Source organism: Lissotriton vulgaris, chromosome 2_1 (genome assembly GCF_964263255.1).
Source record: "Lissotriton vulgaris chromosome 2_1, aLisVul1.2, whole genome shotgun sequence".
Classification (NCBI taxonomy): Eukaryota; Metazoa; Chordata; class Amphibia; order Caudata; family Salamandridae; genus Lissotriton; species Lissotriton vulgaris.
The window spans coordinates 334,933,910-334,956,933 of record NC_141687.1 but is presented as its reverse complement, the minus strand read 5'-3'; the positions used below and the strand labels follow the sequence as shown (position 1 = coordinate 334,956,933).

Here is a 23,024-nt window from a genome sequence, read left to right as displayed (position 1 = left end):
TACCCCGATCCCCCCGGGAAGCCATTTTGGGCGGGAGGCGAGTCTCGGCTGGTATGCCCGAAGCGGCGTAGCCGGGGCGCGCCTTTTCCCGCCCAAGAGGGGGTTGTCCTAGACACCAACGCTGCTAGCCACGCCCTGGAGGCGGATTGGAGGTGGGTCCACGCCCGCCCGAAGAAGGATAAAAGGAGCGACAAGCCAAGGAAGCATCCTCTTGTTCCTGTGCTCTGAAGCTGCACCTCCCCGTTGCACGTGAGCTCGAGACGGAACGAAGAGCCAATTTTGAGAATTTAATTTTGTGTTTATTCTTTCAGTGAGTTCGGAGTTTCCTGGCCTAGGACCTCGAGGAGCATACGTGGACGATGCCTAGCAAGAAGGTCGGAAAGAGGGTCGGGACCGATCAGATGCTTCGTATGCTGATGAAGGACATGTCGGATATGAAGAAACAGATGGCGGCAATGAATGGTGCGGGGGGACCTAAGAGAGTCATCGGACCAGCATTGCCAGGAGTGGTCCCTAACGGGAGAGGTAGAAGGGCCAAGAGGGGAGCGTCGGGTGGGGAGGCCCCGGTTCCCGAAGCACCCCCAGCGCACCCGGTCACCCCGATCGAGGCCCCGACTCTGGTCCCGAACGCGGGGCAACCAATCCCTGTGGTGGTCACTCCTGTGAACGAGGAGGATATGCCTCCTGAGCTGGCTGCCCAGTTGGCGGCATGGTTGGGCAAAGAGAACGAGGGGGCCACGGCTGATGAAGCCAGGGCGATAATGAAGCAGTTGCGGCAATCGAAAGATGCTGCGAAGGCACCGTGTCCTTTTGTTTCCCCGCAGGCTCCCGTGGAACAACCAGTATCGGGCGTTGGTTCGGCAGGGACTACGGTCACAGTTACCGGTTCAGGTAAGCAGCCATTGCCAATGGCGGGGGAGGGATCGGTACCGTCAAGGAGGGAGAAAGTTGTTCAGCATATCCCGATTGAGGTAAAAGAAAGGATATGGGCTGATAAATATGTGAACATGTTTTCCTTGCTGACCGATCACTATGAGATTGAGCATATAAAAAATCAAAAAGAGTTTCTGCATCCTAGTGTATGGCGCGCCAAGATGGCCGGTTTCAGAGTTGATGAATCGATAGGCAATTGGGGCAGAGCGTTTGGAATGTTCACTGCAATTATGGGGGAACGTAGGCCCGAATTATTGGTGGAATTAGCCGTGTATCAGACACGTATCATGGAATTTTATGAGACATATGGTGGCAATCAATGGTTTTGTTACGATAGCATATTTCGTAAGTCCAAGGAGCACGACACATCCCTGACGTGGGATTGTTTCGACTCCATTTCCTGGCAGAAAATGGAGAAGTCAGGCACGGCGAAGTCGCCATCTTTAGGGGGAAACGTGGTCGAGTTTTCCCGCCATTCGTCTGGGGCGCCCTTTCGGGCGGGATCAAGCAATGATCAGCACACAAGGAATAATGGCAACTCAGGTAAAAAAGGGGCATGCTGGAGCTTTAACAGAGGCAAATGTACTAGGCCGCAGGGGTCTTGCAGGTTTAGGCATGAATGTGCAGGGTGCGGGCAGTCCTCGCAACCCGGAACCATGTGCAGAGCCAAGACTGGTGATACGGGGAGTAGAGGGGGCGCCAAACAGGTCTGAAATAGTCCCAGGGGCGCCTCTCCCTACCCCGGTTGATATCATGGCAATGATTCCTTGGCTGAACGAATATCCGGATCATATATCCGCTGGGGTGTTGCGAGATGGTTTTTCGTATGGTTTCCGCATCCCGGCGGGGGATTTTCAGGGTAAAGCACAATGTACGAACCAACTGTCGGTTCTGCAGAATACGGCGGTGGTACAAGCAAAGATTGTGAAGGAGGTGACCCGAGGTCGGGTTGCCGGACCATATGACATGCCACCAGTTGCTAATTTTGTTTGTTCGCCTCTGGGAGTGGTCCCCAAAAAGGACCCAGGGGAATTCAGGTTGATACATAATTTGTCAGCTCCAAGGGGTCTTTCGGTGAACGATGCGATTGACCCGGAAGTTTGTTCGGTGCGGTACGCATCTTTTGATGAGGCCGTCGCCATGTTGAATCGCCTGGGGCCCGGAGCGCTGATGGCCAAATCAGACATTGAGTCGGCGTTCCGGTTGCTCCCGGTACACCCAGATGATCAGCGTCTCCTTGGTTTCATGTTTCAGGGACGCTATTACATGGATAAATGTATGCCAATGGGTTGCTCCATCTCTTGTGCGTATTTTGAGAAATTCAGTAGTTTTTTGCAATGGGCGTTCACAAGAACAACGGGGTTTACATATGTTATGCATTATCTAGACGATTTTCTATTCCTGGGGGCAGCCGGGGACATAGAATGTGCACAAGCTTTGAATGAATTTTGTGATCTCATGACTCGCTTTGGCGTGCCATTGGCACCAGGTAAGACAGTGGGCCCGGCTACTTCGCTCGAGTTTCTTGGAATAGAGCTCGATTCCGAAGAGGGGTGCTTCCGTTTGCCTAAGGAAAAGGTAACGAAATTTAAGGCATCGCTTGAAACATGTATTAGCGGGACGAAGGTAAATTTGCATCAGTTGCAGCAGGCTGTGGGTCAGCTGAATTTTGCCCTTAGAGTAATACCGATGGCTCGCCCCTTTTCCCGCTCTATTGCTCAAGCCATGGTCGGCCTTAAGGAAGGGCACCACCGCACAAGGCTCTCGGCAGAGGTTCGCCAGGACATGCGCATATGGTTGGCATTTCTGGCGGATTTCAACGGTCGTGTCGTGTGGAACAAACCAGCGGTTTCCTCCGAGGAGCTGGGGTTGTGGACTGACTCGGCAGGGAGTATGGGCTTTGGCGCCATCTTTGGTAATCATTGGTCAGCACGAACCTGGCCGGCATGGTGGCACGAGAGTGGGCTGACAGGTAACATTGGGTTTCTCGAACTGTTCCCTATTCTGGTGGCCTTAAAAACATGGCCTGAGGGGTTTCGTGATCGCTCTGTGGTGTTCTGGTCTGATAACATGACCGTGGTTGAGTGTATCAATAGTCAGGCAGCACGCTGCAAATGGATCTTGAGACTGTTGAAGGGAATTGTCCTGCTGTGTATGAGACTAAACGTCCACTTTAGGGCAAGACATGTGCCAGGGGTGTTGAATCAGGCAGCTGATGCGCTTTCTCGTTCCCGTATGCAGGCCTTCTGGGGTTTTCTGCCCTCAGCGGACCCGGTGCCGGCACCATTTCCCGAAGCTCTCTGGTCTCTCGGTGCCCCGGACTACAAGACCTCGTGGGAGAGAGTCTAGCACCCAGGACAAGGAAGGCTTATGAAGGGGCGTTCCGTTCTTATTTGTCCTTTTTGGGTTCAGCTAGAGGGGAGCTTTGGGGCCAAGAAGAGTATGTCCTGAATTTTTTGTTATCATTACATCAGGCAGGCAAGTCAGTGGCTACGGCCAATAGGCACCGGGCCGCCATTTCCTTCATGGCACGGGCCCATGGCATACAGGACCCCACAGCGTCTTTCTTAGTACAGAAGGCGCTGCGTGGGTGGCAACGCCGTGAGGGTTGCAGAGTGGATGAGAGGCACCCGATAGGTTTGGAAAGGTTGACCCTGTTACTGTCCGTACTCCCTGCGACATGTTCATCTCAATCAGAGACTGTGCTATTCCGGGCCTCTTTTGCATTAGCATTCCATGGGGCTATGCGGGTAAGCGAGCTGGTAGCGAGGAACAAGCAGGATACGGGGGGAGGTCTGTGCTGAGAGCACATTCAAATTAAGGGGGAGACAATGGTAGTCTCATTTGCCAGGTCCAAGACCGATCAGAGAGCGATCGGGGACAGCGTAGTGGTTCAGCGGATTCCGGGATCTCCCATGTGCCCGGTAGCATGCGTTGAGGAGTATTTGACGCAGAGGGAGGCATCATGGGGGGGAAGCCACCCCACTGACTAGGTTTCAGTTCCAGCGGGTGCTCACGATGGCAATCGCAGCGGCGGGCTTGAACCCGTGCGAGTTTGGGACCCATTCCTTTCGGATAGGGGCTGCTACAGAGGCTACAGCCAGGGGTCTGAGTGTGGAAAAAGTGAAACAGTTGGGGCGTTGGTCCTCGAATTGTTATAAAAGGTATGTGCGGTTGCACATGTTGTGAAGCTTATGTCATGCACTCACGCTTCTTGTTTTTGTTTGGTTTACAGTGTCGCGAGCTTACGAGGCGGGGCGGACTGTGCAGTCGACCCGACACCTGGGAACCAGCGGTCAAAGATCACCGGCTGAGGAAAGAGTGGTGTGGGTCGTGGGCCACTCATACGTGAGGCGTGCCGCAGACGTATTCAAAGCAGGTGACATGATTCACATGGCTGGGGAATAAGGGTACAGGGTGACCTTCTACGGAAGGGGCGGGCTCTGTATTGACCAGTTCCAAAGTTTTATTGAGGGTTTGTTAAGGCAGACAAGGTCACCGCCATCTGTAATCATAGTGCATCTTGGGGGCAATGATTTGGTGACCACTGGTCGACGAGTACTTCTCGAGTTGATACTATCCACGGTGAGTTGGTTGGCGAGAAGGGTTCCGGGGTGCACGATTGCATGGTCCCATATGATTCCACGGAAGGTGTGGCGCGGGGCTAATTCTGTGTCTGCTATAAATCATTCGGTGAAGAAAGTGAATAACAAACTTGGTAGATTGTTCCGTACAAGTACATTGCATTCTATTCCGCATGGATGTATCAGGGGGGACCATATGTATCTAGAGGATGGGGTCCATTTGTCCCGGGTGGGGAATACTTTACTCATAGGAGACCTCGTAGCTTGGTTAAAGAGTTTGAAGCCATGACCTTTAAGTAGGAGTTTTTGTGGGGGGTCCGGATAGCCGGTCAAATATCCGGCCTGTGGCGGTAAGGTCATGATCGGTGAGCAGGAATTAGAAGATCCCTAGAGGTGGGGCGTCACCCATTATGGATGGGAGCTTCCGGGGGGAGGCGGCCATTGGCCCCTCAAACGGGGAGGCGGTCCCCTCTAAGGATGGGGACGCCGAAAGGGAAGGCGGCCATAGGCCCCTCCCTGGGGAGGAGGGGCTAGGGCCCCTCCTGTGAATTTCCCGGGGCCAGGACATCTGCGACGGCAGATTTGGTAAGTTGTGTGGAGTGGGAGGGGGGTCTGCGCTACCTTCTAGACACCTCACACGAGTCCTCGGACGACCACTAAGATGGCGTCGAGTTAACAGGGGCCCCCGCTAAGACAAGGGAAATTGGAAATAGGCACAGAGGTACAGTCCTCTGTGCGACCGCCCCTCACAAGTGAGGGGGGTCTTCTGGTATTAGGGATCTGACACCGGTTACGACCTTGCCGTTGGCCCGTAATGTTAGGATGTACAATTTCAATTTTGAGTAATGCATTTGCAGGATGTTTAGTATCGGCTAGGAGAACCTTTGTATTAGAGATGTGTTAAGGTCAGCCAAGAACATCGGAATGTGTAAATGAAATTGTACATGATATGAAACTGTTATATTAACGTTTTAATTTTGTTTCATATTTTTAATAAATACGGCCGGGAGGGTAACTCCCTCCCGCCTTCCAAAAGTTTAGAACTGTTTCCGTCTTCCCATCTTTGGGGATTGTGTTGAGAGGGGGTGGCGGGTATCTCAGCCATACTGAATTTATACTCAGACATATATGTAGTCAACACTGATGCGGGTAACAGTTAATTACAGAATTCTACAGATTCGGTAAATTAATCGGTAAAAATACCTACATAGCATTTACCGATTTGTAAATACCGAATCAGTAAAATTCGGTATTTACGAATCGGTAAATGCCATTTACCTACGGATCACTCTGATTTTTCTGTAATCCATATTACAGAAAAATGTTGGCGCCAGAGCAAAAATCTAGGATTTGGGTTGTGAAAGCTCGTGTTACACTTATGACTAACAATTTGTTTAATTGAGTCGCAGAGATTGTAACAAAAAAACTTCATCCATGCTATCTTGCTACTTCTATTATTTATAAAATATGATAAATATATAGAAAAAATGAACTTTTCACAGCCCATATTTCAAGAAAGATAGAAAGAATGTGTACACATTTTCATTATGTATTAAACAAACATCTTTTGAAATTAGTTTACTCCATATTTTGACAGCCGCTTCAATCCGTATTACACAAGTAACAAAAGCGGTGCAAACAGATTTGCCCTTTTGGTTTGGCACCGGTGGAATGTTTTTCTGATGCGGCCTCAGCTCTAATGTTATGCCTCTGTTTGCAGCACACCTAGTACACCCACCAGCTTCTTCATGTGTCAAATCTACACAAAGATCCTTATGCCTGTGTCTGATGGTAAGTCAGATACCCAGACAGATGCTTACAGAGCTCACCCTTTTCTGCATCGACCTTCACAGGCCCATCTAATGAATGATGTCACAATAGGTCTCAAAATCCAAGCAGACATCACCAAACACGACCTTAGCACTGAAACTCACCAAAACGTGATATGGGAATTCCATTTTAGTTGCTAGTCTATTAGCCGCAGTGGAGCAGGGAGATGACTTACTGACTAGAATCAAACCTAGAAAATGCGAGTCTATTCACAAACAGAACTTTATTGAACATCAAGTAGTATACAGTAGGACTACACACATACTACACAATGCTATTCATTAACTTACGGTTGGAGACTTTGGCTTCTTCTCTCTTTCTTAACTGTGCGGAGATCTCCACCATGGTGTCAGAGATCTCTCCATGTGTAAACCTACACTTTAGTAGTAACTGCCTAAAGGGGAGGGGAGGGTTGCTAGAAAATGGGAAATACTAATAGCAAAATAGGAGGGGTTTAGGGAAAAGTAAGGAGGACTTTCATGGCGGTCAGGCTACCACAATCACATACCTACAAAGGAGTTAGCCCATTCCTATTCAAAAACTACACTTCTAAAGTTACTACAGCCCTCACTAACAAAACAGTAGCACATATATTCCAGCCTTAGTGCAAGTCAACTACCGCACATGGCTGCACACAGGTGCTGCAGAACACTCCCATATAAAAGGATAGAGGCAGGGATTTAAAATCTGAAAATAACACCTTATAGGAAATAATGTTAAATTTCTACAATTATTTTGAATTTGATATATATATGTATGTGTATAGTCACTGAAAAAACAAAGGTTAAAGTAATGTTATAGTTAGGTGAATATTTCAGTGACAACATTAAAGTTTTGAACAAAAAAAACACAGAAATTCACCAGTTATAGTTAGCACAGCATGTCATGAGTGATGTAATATGTAAGGTCACAAAACAGTGCATGGCAGGGGCGCAATTTACAGTAATCTTAGCTTGTGAATTTCTGTGTTTTTTAGTTCAAAACGTTAATGTTGTGCTAATCTTATGTTTAAAGACTTGGATAGAAAGACAGACATTTGAGGTGAGCAAATTCAGAGCGCTGCTGGTGTTGTAGGGTATTGGGTGGTGTAGGGTTGTACAAGAGCTGATCTCCACCTAAACTTTGGAACTACCCAGCGTTATCTGCTCATTTTTTGTACAATTTATGCAGCACTCTATGCCTGAAAGTGTATAGTGTTGACTAATGCTGGGTGCTCCAGTGTGTCTGGACAAAGATAAACCTCTCTGAAGAGCTATAATGATAGAGAAACACTTTTCAAGGGTTGCGTTTATTTATTCCAGGTTGGCTTGGATGGTATTTTACCAATCCATAGGTTTAATACTGTGCCTGGAGTGGTAAAAAGGTGTTTGTCATTTTACAGCTCTGCATAGATAGCACTATGCTAATCAGATCAACATTTTGAACAAAAAAACCCACAACAAATCACCAGGTAGAGTTAGCAGAGCATGTCATGAGTGATGTGATATGTGAGGTCATAAGCAGTAAATAGCGGGGCGAAGTTATAGTTATCTCTGCTAGCTATTACTAATGAATGACTGTGTTTTTAAAAGTTGAAAACATTAATATTGCCACTGAAATAGTCACCTAACCTTAACGTTTCTTTAACCTTTGTTTTTTTCAGTGAATTTCTGAGTTGTTTTTAAAAGTAAAACACAATCTTTTTATCACACCTAAGTATAACGTTTAAAAAAATTTGTTTTTTTCTGTGAATTTCTAGTTCTTTTTTTAATGGAAAGTAATATTTCTTACTAACTGTAGAGTCACCCTGCTGCCGCACATGGCTGATGGCCATGTGCAGCTGGGTATTGCCACGGGGCCTGCGGCAAAAGCCCTACAGTTCCTTATGTTTTTTTTAATGGGAGGCCACATGGCACCTCTCCCAAAGCCTCATTATGCACATGCGGCCCTGTGAACCCCATCCCCCAGGGCCTTGTGTTTTTTATAGGAAAGTAGACCAAGTGGCCCTTCTCCCAGAGCTTTTTTAGGCCCTGGGGACCTCCTACCCCAGGACTGTTTTATTTAATGGAGGGGTAGCACGAGGCCCCCCCTCCCTGTGCCTTTTAAAGGTCCTGGGGACTTCATCCGTCAAGGCTGGCTTTTTTAAGGGGAGGGGGCCCGTGGGCCCCCTCTTTGCTGTTTTCGGACTTTGGGACCCCTTACACTGAGTCCTGCATTTTTAAAGGTGGGTGCCATGGTGCCCACCCAGGGCCCTCACAATGAACCTTGTGTGGGACCGCGAAGGGAGCCCCAGGTCAGCTGTGGCCCCTGCCGGCTACCCACGTGTTGCAGGCACCAGCATTGCTCCAGCCCACAGGGAGCAGCTATTTCTGCTGCTAACTCAAGGTGGGAGAAATCTCTTGATCTATTTCCCTGCCCGCATCACTGGAGTCAGAAAAACAAATCAAAAGTCTCCTCCCTGCTGGTGGGAGCATTTTCAAAGTTTCAGCCCACTGGGAGCAGACTTTGGGACAGATGTAGGAACCCTAAAACTGACCGGTATTAGGCATTTGGGATGTAGGTGGCTACATTTCAGATTCGGTAATTTACCGAATCGGTATTTAAAGATTCGGTAAATTACCGAATTATTAAATACCGATTCTGTAAATTACCGAATCTGAAATGTAGAAAGCACTCAAGTGAGTGCTTTTCACCTGTAAGGATTTGTTATTTACCACCAACTACAAGTTGGTGGTAAATTACGAAAACCATTAAAAAAGCTATTTTGTGCTTTTTTAACAGTAATGTAAATGTAAATTGATACTTGTATAGCGCACTACTCACCCGCAAGGGTCTCAAGGGGCTTGTACGAATACCGCTGTGGAACCCATCCTGGCTTTCCCTGTGAGGCGTCCACTCCTGGGCACCCCCAAGGTGGAGGCCAGGCATCCTTAGCGTTGTGGGGGCCGTTGTGGAGATTAAGCAAGCTATTGCCCAGAGTTGCAGAGTGGGACTCCATGATTGGAATAGGCACCGAGGCGAGAATTATCAGGTCCGTGGAATTTTGAGCCCAAGACCCGCCGAGGCGGGGAATTGAACCCTTGTCCCGGGCTAGACCTCTGCATCAGGGTCTGCCGCTCTAATCATTGAGCCACACTTCTTCACTGCCATGTGGCAGACATACATGCCCTAGGGCATGTATGTGTGCCACATGTGCACCCATGCACTATTCAGGGGTGCAACAGGGTGTCAATGTGATACCCTGCTACCCTTGTCGGTCTTCCCCCCTTACCGATTCGGTATTTACCAAATCGGTATTCCCCATTCATTCCTATGGGTCTGGAGGCCCAATGGAATGAATGGGGAATACCGATTCGGAATCGGTGTTTACCGAATTTTACAGATTTGGTAAAAATTACCAAATTAATACCTAAATACCATTTACCCATTCTAAAATACCGAATGGGTAAAATTCGGTATTTTAGAATTGGTAAATGGTATTTACCTACATCTGGCCCTTTGTGTTTGCTCCAGCGTGGCAGGAAATTCAAAAACACAGGTTTCCTTGCCCACGCAGGTTCAGGTAGGGAAACTGCTGAGTCCCGGGGTAGGCTCCTCCGACATAGCTATTGAGCCAGCCTTAGGGGGGGTTGGGGTCCCAGGGATCAAAGATGGCTCAGGGAGGGGACCACCTGGCCCCCCTCCCCTTGAAATGCACTTAATGGCCCTGGGGGTGGGTTGCCAAGGGCCTTGTGAAGGTTCCGGGAGAGGGGCCGCACAGCCTCCTCCCTTTTCAAAGCATTTTGGCCCCAGGGAGTGGGCTTCCCAGGGCCTATTCTGGCTTGGACGTGGGATGCGGTCCCCCCTCCCTTTTATTAATGAAATCAGCCATGGGGGGGGTGGGTCCTCAGGGCCTCTGGAGGCCATGGAGGGGGCTGCATGGGCCTCCTCCCCATTTATGCACATTTCGTCCCTGAGGGTGGACTTTACGGGCCTTGTATGGCTCAGGGAGGTCGCCAATGTGGCTACTTAATCCTTTTTTCATAATTTCAGTCCTGAGGGGGAGCTCCCTGGGTCCAATAATTAGGGTTCCTGGTTTCATGGTATTTATTTCTTGAACATTTCTGCCTGAAATGGGTCCCTTGCTCACTTTGCCACTGGATTCAAGCTAGCCTGGCTGATGACTGTTGATTAGCCAGAAACCGGTGCCAGAATGCTTGTTTCCGGTTCAGGGAAGACATTGCTTGGCAGTTCGGGCTGGACTGTTCCCATGAGGCACAGGGTCAGACTGATTTGCTTATAGCCATGTCTGAACTGGGGTGGCAGAGTGAGCTAAAGAATGATGATGGATTAAACCCAGATCAGTTGACTGGTGGTGAGTGCTTGCAATGTTCAACACTAAGTCCATCATCCCCTTTGGTTTTGCTTAGATTTATTATTCCCACTCAAGTCCAGGCAACAGGAGGGAAAGCATTGGACTTCAAAGTGTTTAGATTTATTATTTCCACTCCAGTCAGCGAAACAGCAGGGAATGTGTTGGACTTTGGAGAGGTTAAAATGTACTACTCCCACTCCAGGTTAAGCAACAGTAGGAGCCACATTGGACTTAGGATGGGTTAGGTTTACTAACCCCACTCCAGTCTAAGCAGCATTAGGGAAAGTGTTGGACTTTGGAGGAAAAAGATGTAGTATTGCCACTCCAGTCTAAACAGCAGTAGGCTAAGTGTTGGACTTTGTGGGAGGGACGAGATGTACTAATCCCACTCAGTCTATGCTGCGTAAAAAGGATTACCTACATGACTGTCAATTATTTAATTATATTAAATTAGAAAAAAAAAATGAATACTTACAACTAGGGGTGGGCGTAGTGCGCATAGTGGGGTTACGCGAAGTGGGGTGGGCGCTACGCCCACCCACACACTTTGCGTAGCCCCACTACGCGCTGCCCGCCTCCCCTCCCGCCCTCTTCTACAACCCATTTTTAATATTAAATGCACTAAAATTAATGAAAAAGAGCTTACCTTGCATGCTGCGCCCGGGGGCTCCCTCTTCCTGATGACGCGCCGACTTCTTCAGACGAATGCGCATACACGGGCGCCCGCGCATGTGCATTCATCTAAAGAAGTCGGCGCGTCAACAGGAAGAGGGAGCCCCGGGACGCTGCATGCAAGGTAAGTTCCTTTTTATTAATTTTAGTGCATTTAATATTAAAAATGGGGATGTAGAAGAGGGCGGGAGGGAGGCGGGCAACTTCGCTCCGCCATGGAGTGTGCGTAGTGTTGCCAACTACGCCTACTATGCGAATTGCGAAGTAGGCAACACTACGTACACTCCGTGGACGGAGCGAAGCACTGCGCCCAGGGTTACTTACAACAAAACATTTTCAAATTACAGTATAAAGAAATAAATATATATTAAACAAAACTGTTAACATTTTAGTGAAAAAAGAAAGAAAATAAATTACATATAATATCAACTTCACTAACTGCAAATAAATTACTCAATAATAAAATCAGCACTTATTTGATTTCAATTAATAACTAAAAACAAATTAATTTTAAGTTATAAATACCATCTCAGTAACAAATTCTCACACACTTACCATTGAATTCCTTAATTAAAAAAAATTATAAATATATAGCATTATACATAATTTATTTCTAATTAGTAAATTACATAAAAATCAAAATAAACATATAGAGCCTGATTATGATGTTGGTCCGAGTTGCCCCCGTCCGACATTACTGTGGATGTGGAACCCACCGACCTCAGGTGCGGTCGCAAACTTCCATTTTTCAAAGTTAGCCGGTGCAGCGAGCCGAAACCACCCGTAGTACAAGTTCCCATTGGGAAATTAAAGTTTTAAATATCCCTGCACCTTGTGCAGGGATGTGAAGGGGGCACCATGGGTGCCTCCCAGGTCCACAAACGGAGGGCCAGCAGGAAGGGGCCCTGCTAGAGGCTCCGAGACACTTTCTGATAGCAGTCACATGTAGGGAAGGCTGACATTGAACTGCTGTCGGAAAGTGCCATCATAATCACAACAGCGAAACGCCATCCAGTAGTGATTGTGAAGCCCTCACAACTGGCCGACGGGCTCCTCGAGCCCATTGAAACCGAGTCGGATTCCCCAGCTGGTTTAAACTCCGACATCTTGGAGTTTAAACCCAAGATGTCGGTCGGAAAGCATCTGACCAGCAGTCGGAGGATTTCCGACAGACATTGTAATGGGGCCCTTAATATATTAGTATTTTCTTAGGAACCTATTCACCGAAAAAGTTTAACACAGCATTAGGAAATGCATGCTTATAAAACATATAAAAATTTTAAAAAACTATTAAAGTAAATAAAACATCACAACAATTGCATAATAATTAATACATTTGGTAATATACATAATTAATCATCAAACACCTTTTACGCAAAATAGCATTAAATTAAAAAACATTTAATTTAATTTAACTACCCATCCTATTCCCCTAAAAGCTAGCAACCCACAACTAAAATATAACTTAAATAAATCAGTATTAAACTATTCACATATTTAACAATCGATTACATAATTAATAATTGAAAACTGATGTAAAATAATGTACATTTGTTTATAGCTTAATTAACTTCTCGCCCTATACCAGTACAAACCCCAAAACACATTACTAACGTATAACTTAAATAAACTGGTAGTAATCTATTTACATAATTAGCAATAAATAACATACCGATTTAACAAATTACAAAACAATTACTAATACATTTTATTTTTTATATCTTAATTAACTTACCACCCTATAGCTCTATAAACCCAACAAACGTCTACTAAAATATTTGCAAAACCTGGAAATACCCTGGCACTCATAACATTTTATACTTAGTTATTGATATTGTTGAAACAAAAATAGAAAAAAAGGATACTCTAAACACAGGAAACACAGGAAATTTTGTTTGTAAGGACATTCACTGATTTATGTAATTAATTTACCCTGGTTGGTATCAAAGTTACATAGGTATGTAACAAAGTATGCAAGGACTAAATATTTCAATCAAAGTGATACATTCAAAGTTTAAAACAGTACAGTCCAGTGACGAAATAATAATCCATCCTTGATGAAAAAAACTTGAAACAGCCAACACGTGTTTCGTCACATCCGTGACTTTTTCAAGGCTCAAAAAAAGTAAGAGCCTCAAGACAAAGTAAGCAGCTCACCGATAATGATGATCAGTGGTTGGGAGTTATTCAGTAGGTTTCAATTTTAATGTTTGTATAATACTGTATTTTCATCTTTTATGTATTGGGGGATCTAATGTACAATGCTGTAATGTGAAAATGTTTTTAAAAAATAATTTTGCTGTCTTTTATGAATTTTATTCGAAATAAAGACTAATTGAACTGAACAGTAGGTTTCAGAATCTAATGAACACATTTGTATAGGGACCACTCTTCATGTTGTGTTCGGGAGCGTTTTAAATGCAGTTTCTTATAGCTATGTAGCGAGCATTTGGATCGAGTGGCGGCTCACCGTGAGAGTGCTGCAGGCAGTGGGGCAGGGTAGGGGGCAGAGTGGGGGGATAGTGTAGTCCAACATATGACAGACAGGAATAAGGTAAGTAATTAAATAAATAAAACAATTTACCTTACGCGCGCTGTATCGCCAACTATGTGTTCTGTAAACTCTTGTGGAAAGTCAAGAAAACCAAATAAGTAGAGAGCGTAACTCCAATTTAAAAATAGCTTCAAAAGGACTGTGATAGGTCCCTCACTGTTTAGTCAACCGCAAGCTGACGTGATCTTCTCCCGTCTAGAGACATCAAGAAGAGTGGTCACTATACAACTGTGTTTATTAGATTCTGAATTCCACTGAATTACTGAATATTGGCAAGCTGCTTACTTCCTCTTGATGCTCTTACTCTTTTTGAGCCTTGAAAAAGTCACGGATGTGACGAAACACGTGTTGGTTGTTTCGTCTTTTCTTCATCAAGGATTGGATTATTATTTTGTCAATGTACTGTTTTAAACTTTGAATGTATCATTTTGATTGAAGTATTCAGTCCTTGTAAACTTTCTTACATACCTGTGTAACTTTGATACCAACCAGGGTAAATTAATGAAATAAATCAGTGATTGTCCTTACAAACGAAATTTCCTGTGTTTCCTGTGTTTAAAGTATCCTTAATTTTTCTATTTTTGATTCAACAATATCAATAATTAAGTATAAAATGTTATGAGTTGGGGGTATATCCAGGTTTTGCAAGTTAATACACAAGTAACTCTTTGTCGCTTGTGTCTTTACACCGAGGTAGCGGGGTGTTTCTATTACCCTAAGTGGCACCAATACTATTCTTTCATCGTATTTGATTATATAATTACTTTTTTGCCCACTTATAATTGTTCCTACTATTGATATGCAACCCCTCTTTCCACCACTACCTTCCATTAGTTTTGGCTACTAAAATATATCTAATAATTGTAAATTAAAATTTTCATTCAAAATATAACACTTGAAATGCATAAATAATTATCAATTAAAATGTATTAAGAATAGAAAATAAATTAACAATAAATTCAACATATTTCTAATTTAAATTACTTCCCACCCTGTTCCCCTACACGCCCAAAATCCAGCTACAACACTAAAAAACACTGATAACAATAAAGAAAAAAACTAAAACTAAATTTTAAAAAAATAACAATATTCATACTAACAATACTAACAAATAGAATGAATATATTAACAAAAACCCATCAAAATATGTTTTACATTATATTTTTTACAACTGTATTATTGAAAGCGATACTTAAAGTAATGATATTCTTTAAAACGACTATACTCACCAAAAAAAGATACTCTGGACATCGATATTCTATACCAAAATATTTTTGCGCCACAGTATTTTCCCCAACATTTATGAGTTCCATTACCTCTAAATCAATATTTTCTCCAAACACCCTTCCCCCCACTGTTCAAAAATGCACATTGCCAGACAACCGACGACCATTGTGAATGACTACTGCATATACATTTTGCACCCTTTTTATCTGCATTGCCACAGCAAATCGATAAAGAAAGTGTGCTCCACTCCGTATTCCAGAACTCTTTGGTTACCGGACATGCATCTATGGTTAACATGTACAATGCTCTTTTTGCTTATAAATCATCTTTAGTGTGTAAAGGAGATTTTCAGAGACCTCTCCTATGGTGATGATGTTAACCTGGCCGTAGGCTGCCAGCAGAGATCATTTCAAGAATGCTCCTATGAAGGGTGGGGCATGCTGTGGCTGGATTAAGGAAGCCCATCTGCACTGTACCATGTAGGAGGTGCTGATGTACCAGTGGACTGGGCATGGGCCCCTGCAGGAGACTTTGAAAGCATTTGCTGCGGATCATGGCAGCAGCTCAGACAAGGGATTTTGTTGGAGAGTGAGGAGATGTTAGGACAGGAGACAGTGCAAACTGGGCGTTAGTGGGTGACAGGTCTCTCGCAAGGGTCAGGAGACTGATGAAAAGCAATGGCAATCCTTGTATAGCCACGAGCAGCTGGAATGGTTTTCTGTCACCTCGAAGGGCCAACAATGCTGTTTCTTATTTGTTTATGTTTGCAAACTTCCCAGCTAGCCTGCCAGACACCTATGCTCTGCATCACTCTCCCAAGCACAAAAGTAGAGCGAGAGGTTGATTGTTCTCCTGAATGGCACCCAAAACCTGGAATGACCTCCCTCAACACAACATGGCCTCCTCTGCTCTTCTTGCGTTCCTTCTAGAGGCTGAAGACCTGGCTCTTCAAATACTCGCCTGCGTAGGTGCCTGGATACCCTACTCCAACTCATGGCCCATCTAGAGTCAAATAATGCCTTCCACAGTTCTCAATCAGGGTTTAGGTCAGGATACTCCACTGAGACCGCCCTTCTGAGAGCGACCGAAACTTTACGGGCAGGCGCCGATGAGGGCCAGACCATGGCATTGATTATGCTTGACCTTAGTGCCGCGTTCGACACTGTGGCACATTCCATCTTGCTGCAGTGTCTGAACAAAGCCGGGGTCACCCAGGAAGCACTGGGCTGGTTGAAAGCTTTCCTTACCAACCGCTGCTTCCAGGTCCAGAGAGGCATGTACCTCTCTGATAGCATAGCCTTAGAACAGGGGGTACCTCAGGGCTCTGCCCTGAGCCCCACCCTGTTCAATCTTTACATGGCCCCCCTGGCTGAAGTGGTTCAATCGTTCGGCATTGAATTAGTTTCATATGCCGACGATACCCAACTTCTCATCTCCCTGTCCCAAGCCCCCTCCATTGCTGCTGACAACTTTAAAACCTGTATGCAGGCTCTTGCAGGATGGATGACCCAACACTGCCTGAAGCTAAATGGTTCAAAAACGGAGGTTCTGGTAATTGGAGGCAGGGATACGAGCTGGACCAAGGAGTGGTGGCCATCATGTCTGGGGCCGTTACCCACTCCCTGCAAAGCAGCCAAGAACCTGGGGATTTGGGTTGATCCCAGACTCTCTTGTGACAGCCACGTGCACAAAGTGGTAGGGAAATGCTTCGGGGTTATGAAGACCCTTAACCGTACCCTAGACCTCCTCCCTCTTGAAGCCAGGCGCACTATGGCCCAAGCTCTAGTGACCTCGAGGATAGACTATGGCAATGTGCTTCTCCTCGGAACAACGCAAAAAAACATCAGGAGACTCCAAGTACTCCAAAATACGGCAGCACGCCTAGTCCTTAGACTCCCAAAAAGAACAGCCTCTAAACCTGCCCTAGCCACTCTGCATTGGCTTCCCATAAAAAAGAGAGTCCTATTCAAAGCACTTCTCATGTGCTACAGGATCGTCTCACACAAAGCTCCCCCCTGCATGACCGATCTGGCTATCCCCTATGAGCCTAACAGAACTCTCCGCTCTGGGGGAACTGGATTGCTTAAAATTCCCCGCATCAAGAAAGCCAGAATGGGTGGTTGCTCTTTTCGCGTAGTGGCTGCCAAAGAATGGAACTCTCTCCCCATGAGCATCAGACTAGCGGATACAGAGACCATGTTCAGAGAACGTCTGAAAACCCATCTGTTTTCTTTATAATTTCCTCTCCTGGCCCTGACCTTTCTCCACAGCGCGGGGACACGCCGGGATGGCGTCACCATGCGCTTTACAAGCCCCTTTATTATTATTATTATGATTAGTGCACCCTACAAATCAACATAACATAACATTGTAAGTAAAACATGTTCATGCATTGTGGGTTCGAACCCGAGATCATCAGCATGGAGGCTGACAACAGAAGTGGTGACCACTGTATGGAGGTGATGACGTGATCACATTAACATCATTTCATAAGGCCTGCGACAGAGGAAGGAAATTAAATGACGTTTGACAGCACCAGGATACAGCCAGTTAATAGCCAAGCTCGGAGGTGGGTAGTACAGTAGGACAAGCTGTGGCCCCAAGGAGTGCACTGCTGGCCATCTTCTGTTATCATCGCTATATCTATGCAACCCTCCACCTCTTCCAACAGCACACCCCCTGTGCCACAAATGCATGATCGTGGATTCACCCTGTGCCACAAATGCTTTATCATGGACTCTTCATCATAGCTTCTGCCTTACAAGGCGCTATTCAGTGTAACATTGGCCTACCACAGACTGGCTGGATTATGGTCACCTAACTAATAGCCATAATTACACATCTCTCTGGTACTTATTGCATGAATCTCAGAAGCTTAGAAGGCAGAATCCCCCTTCGCCTGTCCAAACTTGTGGCCTCCATATAGATCCCTAAACCAGGCACTTAAACCATGAGATGCCTAACCAGCTGTGGGCCTTCGCCCACCCGCTTTGTTTTTTCTTGTGATCTTTTCCACACAACCACCCTGGTGGCAAGAATGGACAGAGGGAAAATCAAGTCGTACACGCAGCTCTCTTCCTCTGCGGTGTTGGCCAGGTCCAGGCCAACACCCCTGGTCTAGATTTTACCATAATTACTCAGTGCAGAGACTTCCGAAAGCTGCAGCAAGCATTTAATGGGTCCATTCATCTTTGCCACCGCTCCACTCTGCGAATAACTGCAGACACCGATCGATCTCCCGTCCATGCGGTCAGAGCCGGCCGGCCCTGTGCAGAGGGGGTGAGCAAGGTTCCTCCCCACCCTTCTCCGTCCTCGTGTACCTTACAAATGTACAACCAACCACGGGAAGAGGCAGTGGCTGTTACACTTAGTCACAACCTGTCCGGGTGGTTCCCCCATCGCGCATATGAACTATGAGGGAACGAGAGTGAAAGGTGCAGCCTCCCAATTTGCACCTAGAGATACGAAAGGTGTGACAAGTCAAATGGTGAACCGTCGAGAGTGTGTGCGGTGTTCAGCTGCCTCGGGAACAGTCGACGGCTCACCCCTAAGACTATTTTTTATAAAGATACAAGACCCTCACCCGCAGACGTGGGTCACCGTGACAAACGTGGCTTCAAGGCAGGCTCACTTCTGGCGCCAAAGTGAGTTGGCTGCTCTCAGCGAATTTTCAGGAAATGTTCTGATGTCCTGGGCAATATTGCTACATTGAGTCTGTAACAATATTATAAACGATTAGTACCTTGACCGCTCCAGAAACACACCAGGGAGTCAGTAGTACACGGGCCGTCGACCCCCTGTTTTTTCTTTCAATTGCTTGATACGTTTAATGGAAGCCTCAAAGTTACAGTTCAGCAACTTCTGTGACATGTAAGTAACAGTAAACGTAGAGAAACGCACCCCAAGGGGAACAACGTATATTCAGAACATATACAGAGTAGCTGGAAACATTGAGAGTTGTGTCTCATGGGTGTAAGCAGAGCTGAGCTAAGCATAGTTTGTCTCTAGTGCCTCGAGACCCAGGTTAACGCTGTAGAAACGCAGGAAAGCATTCTATCCTGTTTGTCAGGGCATTCGAGTGCACTCCGGATTAACATACGCACAGCAAGCGGGGGCAGATGGGAAACACAGCCCCCCGTATGTCGGCGGTCGTTTATTATATAGTGGTCCGATGCCCAGCCCCACGGACAGTTGAGAATTCGTGTTCAGTTTAGAGGTATTTTTATATTAGTATATTTTATGTGCAGCTCTTAGAAACGGTATGGTGCGCTATAGAAAAACAAACAGTTATTGTTATAATAAATTGTTGGTATTATATAACCCACTCTCTTTCCTTGAATCCCCGTCTGTTTCTACGACTCTCTCTTGCTTTTGATTCACCCTGGGACAATTCACTAAGCTTGTGTTTCGGTCAGTGTGCCTTACTGTTGGAAATCCAGGCTTAAACCAGCGTCAGATCTGTATTTACCGAGGGGAGTCCCGCGCCCCACCCGCAGAGGGGCGGCCCTTGGTTCAGCACCGTGGACAGCTCCCTCGGGGCTGCTCTACTGCAGGCGTGGCGGAATGTGCCGGGACCCTAGTAGCCGACTGTGGAATGCTTCAATATAGGAAATGGCGAATAGGGGCGTCCCGCGCCTCTCCTGCAGAGGAGCTGCGCTGGGTTCAGCACCGTGGACAGCTCTCCGAGGCTGCTCTACTGAAGGCGCGGCCGAATGTGCCCTGGACCCCGCTACAGCCGACTGTGGGATATTTCAGTATAGGAAATGGCGAATAGGCCAGCTAGCGACTCAGACCCTCTCCGGAGAGACTTGTAAACCAACCCCGCCCCAACGTTCATTTTACATAACAAGTTTTCTAACATAAAATGCCATCGCGTCTACAAGCAGCTCTGGAGAGAGACTCGTGAAATATTCCAACATTTCACGGTATGGAAAGGTATTGGGGAGTAGGATTTATCCGCAGCAGTAAATCATGTATGTGATGTTCGGTCTAGGGAGCTTCAGAGGTGGACGGGCTGTGGGTGGGGCCAAAACACAGCTCCTGTGGGCTTCCCTCTCCCAGGAGGTACACACAGAGAGGGCTCCCGCAGGACCCACACAGGGACGACACATTAGCATGGGAAGGCTTACACTTCGCGCAGGAGGGTCTGCGGGACGTGCGGTACCCAACGGAGGTCCCGCGAGCAGAGCGTCCGGAAGCAGACACCGACATTTCGATGAAAACTGCACACTGCGCATTGAGTACAATTTGGTACCCCACCCTCCGCTGCACAGTGGCGCAGCCCAACACAGAACTGGGGTACTCACCCTGAATTTCTGTACGAAGACTAAAAAGCGCACTACTCACAAAAGTGAGAGAACTAAGACATAGAACTAGGCGCAGAGAGCGCCGTGTAGTAAGTGCTCTGGCTATCGGCCACCACAGCGGCACGCTGCAGAACATCGGACATTCAAGATTAAGAACATTTACCAGGCAACTTGGCATTGCAGCAGCAGCGCGCGAAAAGATGCCTAATTGGGTAGCCAGCAAGGCGAATAGCTTCGTGACTCCCCCTCTCTGCCCGCTTCCATTTCTCCCCATCCACTACTCCCTTTCACTCTCTGTCACATTCCCTCTTCATTGCGCGCTTCTCTTTTTCTCTAATATATCTCGCTTTCTCTTTCCTTGGGACTCCCTCGCCTTATCTCTCCTTCCCCATTTTCTTTCTTTCGTTCTCCTCTCTCTCAACGTCCTTTCTCTTCCTCCCTTCTCATCCCTCCCCACTCCCTTGAACTCACTCGTTCTGTTTTTCTTTCTCTCCTGTCACCCTCGCTCACTTACCGATCTTTCCCTTCCTGCTCTCTCCCTCCCTCGTCCTCTTTCTCCCTTCCCCACCCCCATTCTCTTCGCTCTCTCTCCCCTCCTTCGTTCTCTCTCCCTCCACCCTCTACTCTCAGCTTCGCTCCCTTCGGACTGCACAGGCTGCGTTTCGAAAAGACCCCGAACCCCCCAAAACCCCACAACTTCACATTTACATCTAGATGAAATGGTGGTGCAGCGACTTCATTTCTTTTTGGAAAACCGTACCCGCACCATGTCGAGCGATTCAATGTGACATAGAATACATAACCGTGCCATGTTCGGAATAAAAGGTTCACACCTTTAATTAAAAAGTTTCCCAGGAAAAGAACACCATTCCGAAAAATGGGAATGCTCCCAAAGGTGGAGCCATGAAGGGGGAGTTAAATGAAGGCGTGAATTACATTCTTAAGGGAACTCAAAGGTGTCGTGCTCAGTACTCACCATAATGGAAAAGACCAGCGCCACGATATTGACCGGCCACACCGGGCAGAAGCAGGAGAATATGGCGAGTATGAGGTAATCCGTGGGCCGGCCCTGCTCCTGGGCGTTAGTGGTGGCCGTGGAGGACGCCCTGGCCAGGCTGACCCTCGAGGGCGACAGGGGCGCAGACTCCAGCTGCCCGGCGGAGACCGACTTGTAGGGCACGCCGTTTCCGTTCTGCTCCATGTCCATGGACCTCTCGCTGGACATGGTGACCGAGAAGGACTTCTTCATGCCGTTCTCCTCCTTGCCCGCCGAGCTGGTCAGCAGTTTCTCCGTCTCCTGCGAGTCCGCGGGCTGCACGTTGGCGCACTCGCCCAGGGTCTTGTCGAACTGTGCATCTGTGTTGATGGCCATGGCCGGGTCTGCGATGGAGTGGGTCGGGGTCCCTGGGTGAGAGCTGCGCGTCAGTAAAGAGCTGTTAGACTTCCATCCCGGGCCGTGCAAGGGTGGGAGAAAAAACAGAAAGAGCAGAGCGCCGGCGCTGAGCCTTCAGGACGCACAGGGAGGGAGGCGAGGTGGAGGCGCCGTGCGCAACGGGGGAAGCCCTGGTGAATCCGAGCTCCCTCAAGAGTTAAAAGGCCACGAGCGACGCGGTGAGTTCCGCTAGCAATACACTCTCAGCAGCCGAAGTCTCCTCACCACCTCGTGCCCGAGAGCTGCAAACACACTGGCCACCACTGTTCGTTCGGCGCAGCTGGGGGCGCGCGAGTGGAAGAGCTGTAGCGGGGCGAAACCACCTCCAAATGCAAGATTCGCACTGCTCTGGCTTGTGTCATAGGCTGGGTGAACTTGGCCACCCCTACCCACCTCTACTTATCACACGTGCCTCTCAACGCGTTCTTCTCACCTTCCCTCACTCCTCTCTATATGTGCTTTAAGTGGGGTGAATAAGGTGGGCGTGGGGGTCCCTAAAAGGCGTGTTGGTCAATGAAGAATAACTCGCGATCTTCCAAAAGAGGCGTGGCCAATGGACTTGAGGGCACGGTCTAAACATGCAAACTAGAATCCTCTGCCTAGCACAGCCTGCCAGCTGACCATTGTTGGGTGTGTCTTAGTGTGTTTTCTGTTAGTGCATCCAAACATGTCACACAACTACAAATACATACACCACAAACACGTCACACCTATTGCCTTTGCCAATGATGATTTCATTTTAGCCAAGAGTGGCTACATGAGCCAAAAACGCGTTGTTGGGAACAACTAGAATGCCATAAGATTATGTTATTTTAAAACAAGCCAGACCTATGGGCTTTGCTTGTGTTTATTAGAAAGGATACTTAGTCAATATCAGATAAATAAGCAACAGCCATATTGTTGCAAATAATTAGAATTGAAAATGTTTGAATTCTGAAAATATGAGATTCTATAAATATTTGATTGTTTGGTTAGTGTGGTTTTGCAATTATTTCGGAGGTGTTTTCCCAACACTCTGCAACAACCGTGTTATTGTGCTCTCAGCATTTGTATAGTGCTGTCCTGCTGTTTGAATGGCACTGAAGCACTTTCTGAGTCTGATCAGTGGTTACACTTGTGAGTCTTTCTTCAACTGGTTACACTTGTGAGTCTT

General features: G+C 47.0%; 1 protein-coding gene across 1 annotated transcript in view; it reads right to left on the bottom strand.

Moving 5' to 3' along the window:
• The window catches only part of TRARG1 (trafficking regulator of GLUT4 (SLC2A4) 1), a 242,336-nt gene extending 220,032 nt beyond the window's left edge, over window positions 1-22,304 (bottom strand). The window contains exon 1 of the mRNA XM_086955074.1: window positions 21,416-22,304. Coding sequence (XP_086811200.1) covers window positions 21,416-21,811 — 396 coding nt within the window. The 5' untranslated portion in view covers window positions 21,812-22,304. The remainder of the gene's footprint in view (window positions 1-21,415) is intronic.
• Between the last annotated feature and the right edge of the window lie 720 nt (window positions 22,305-23,024).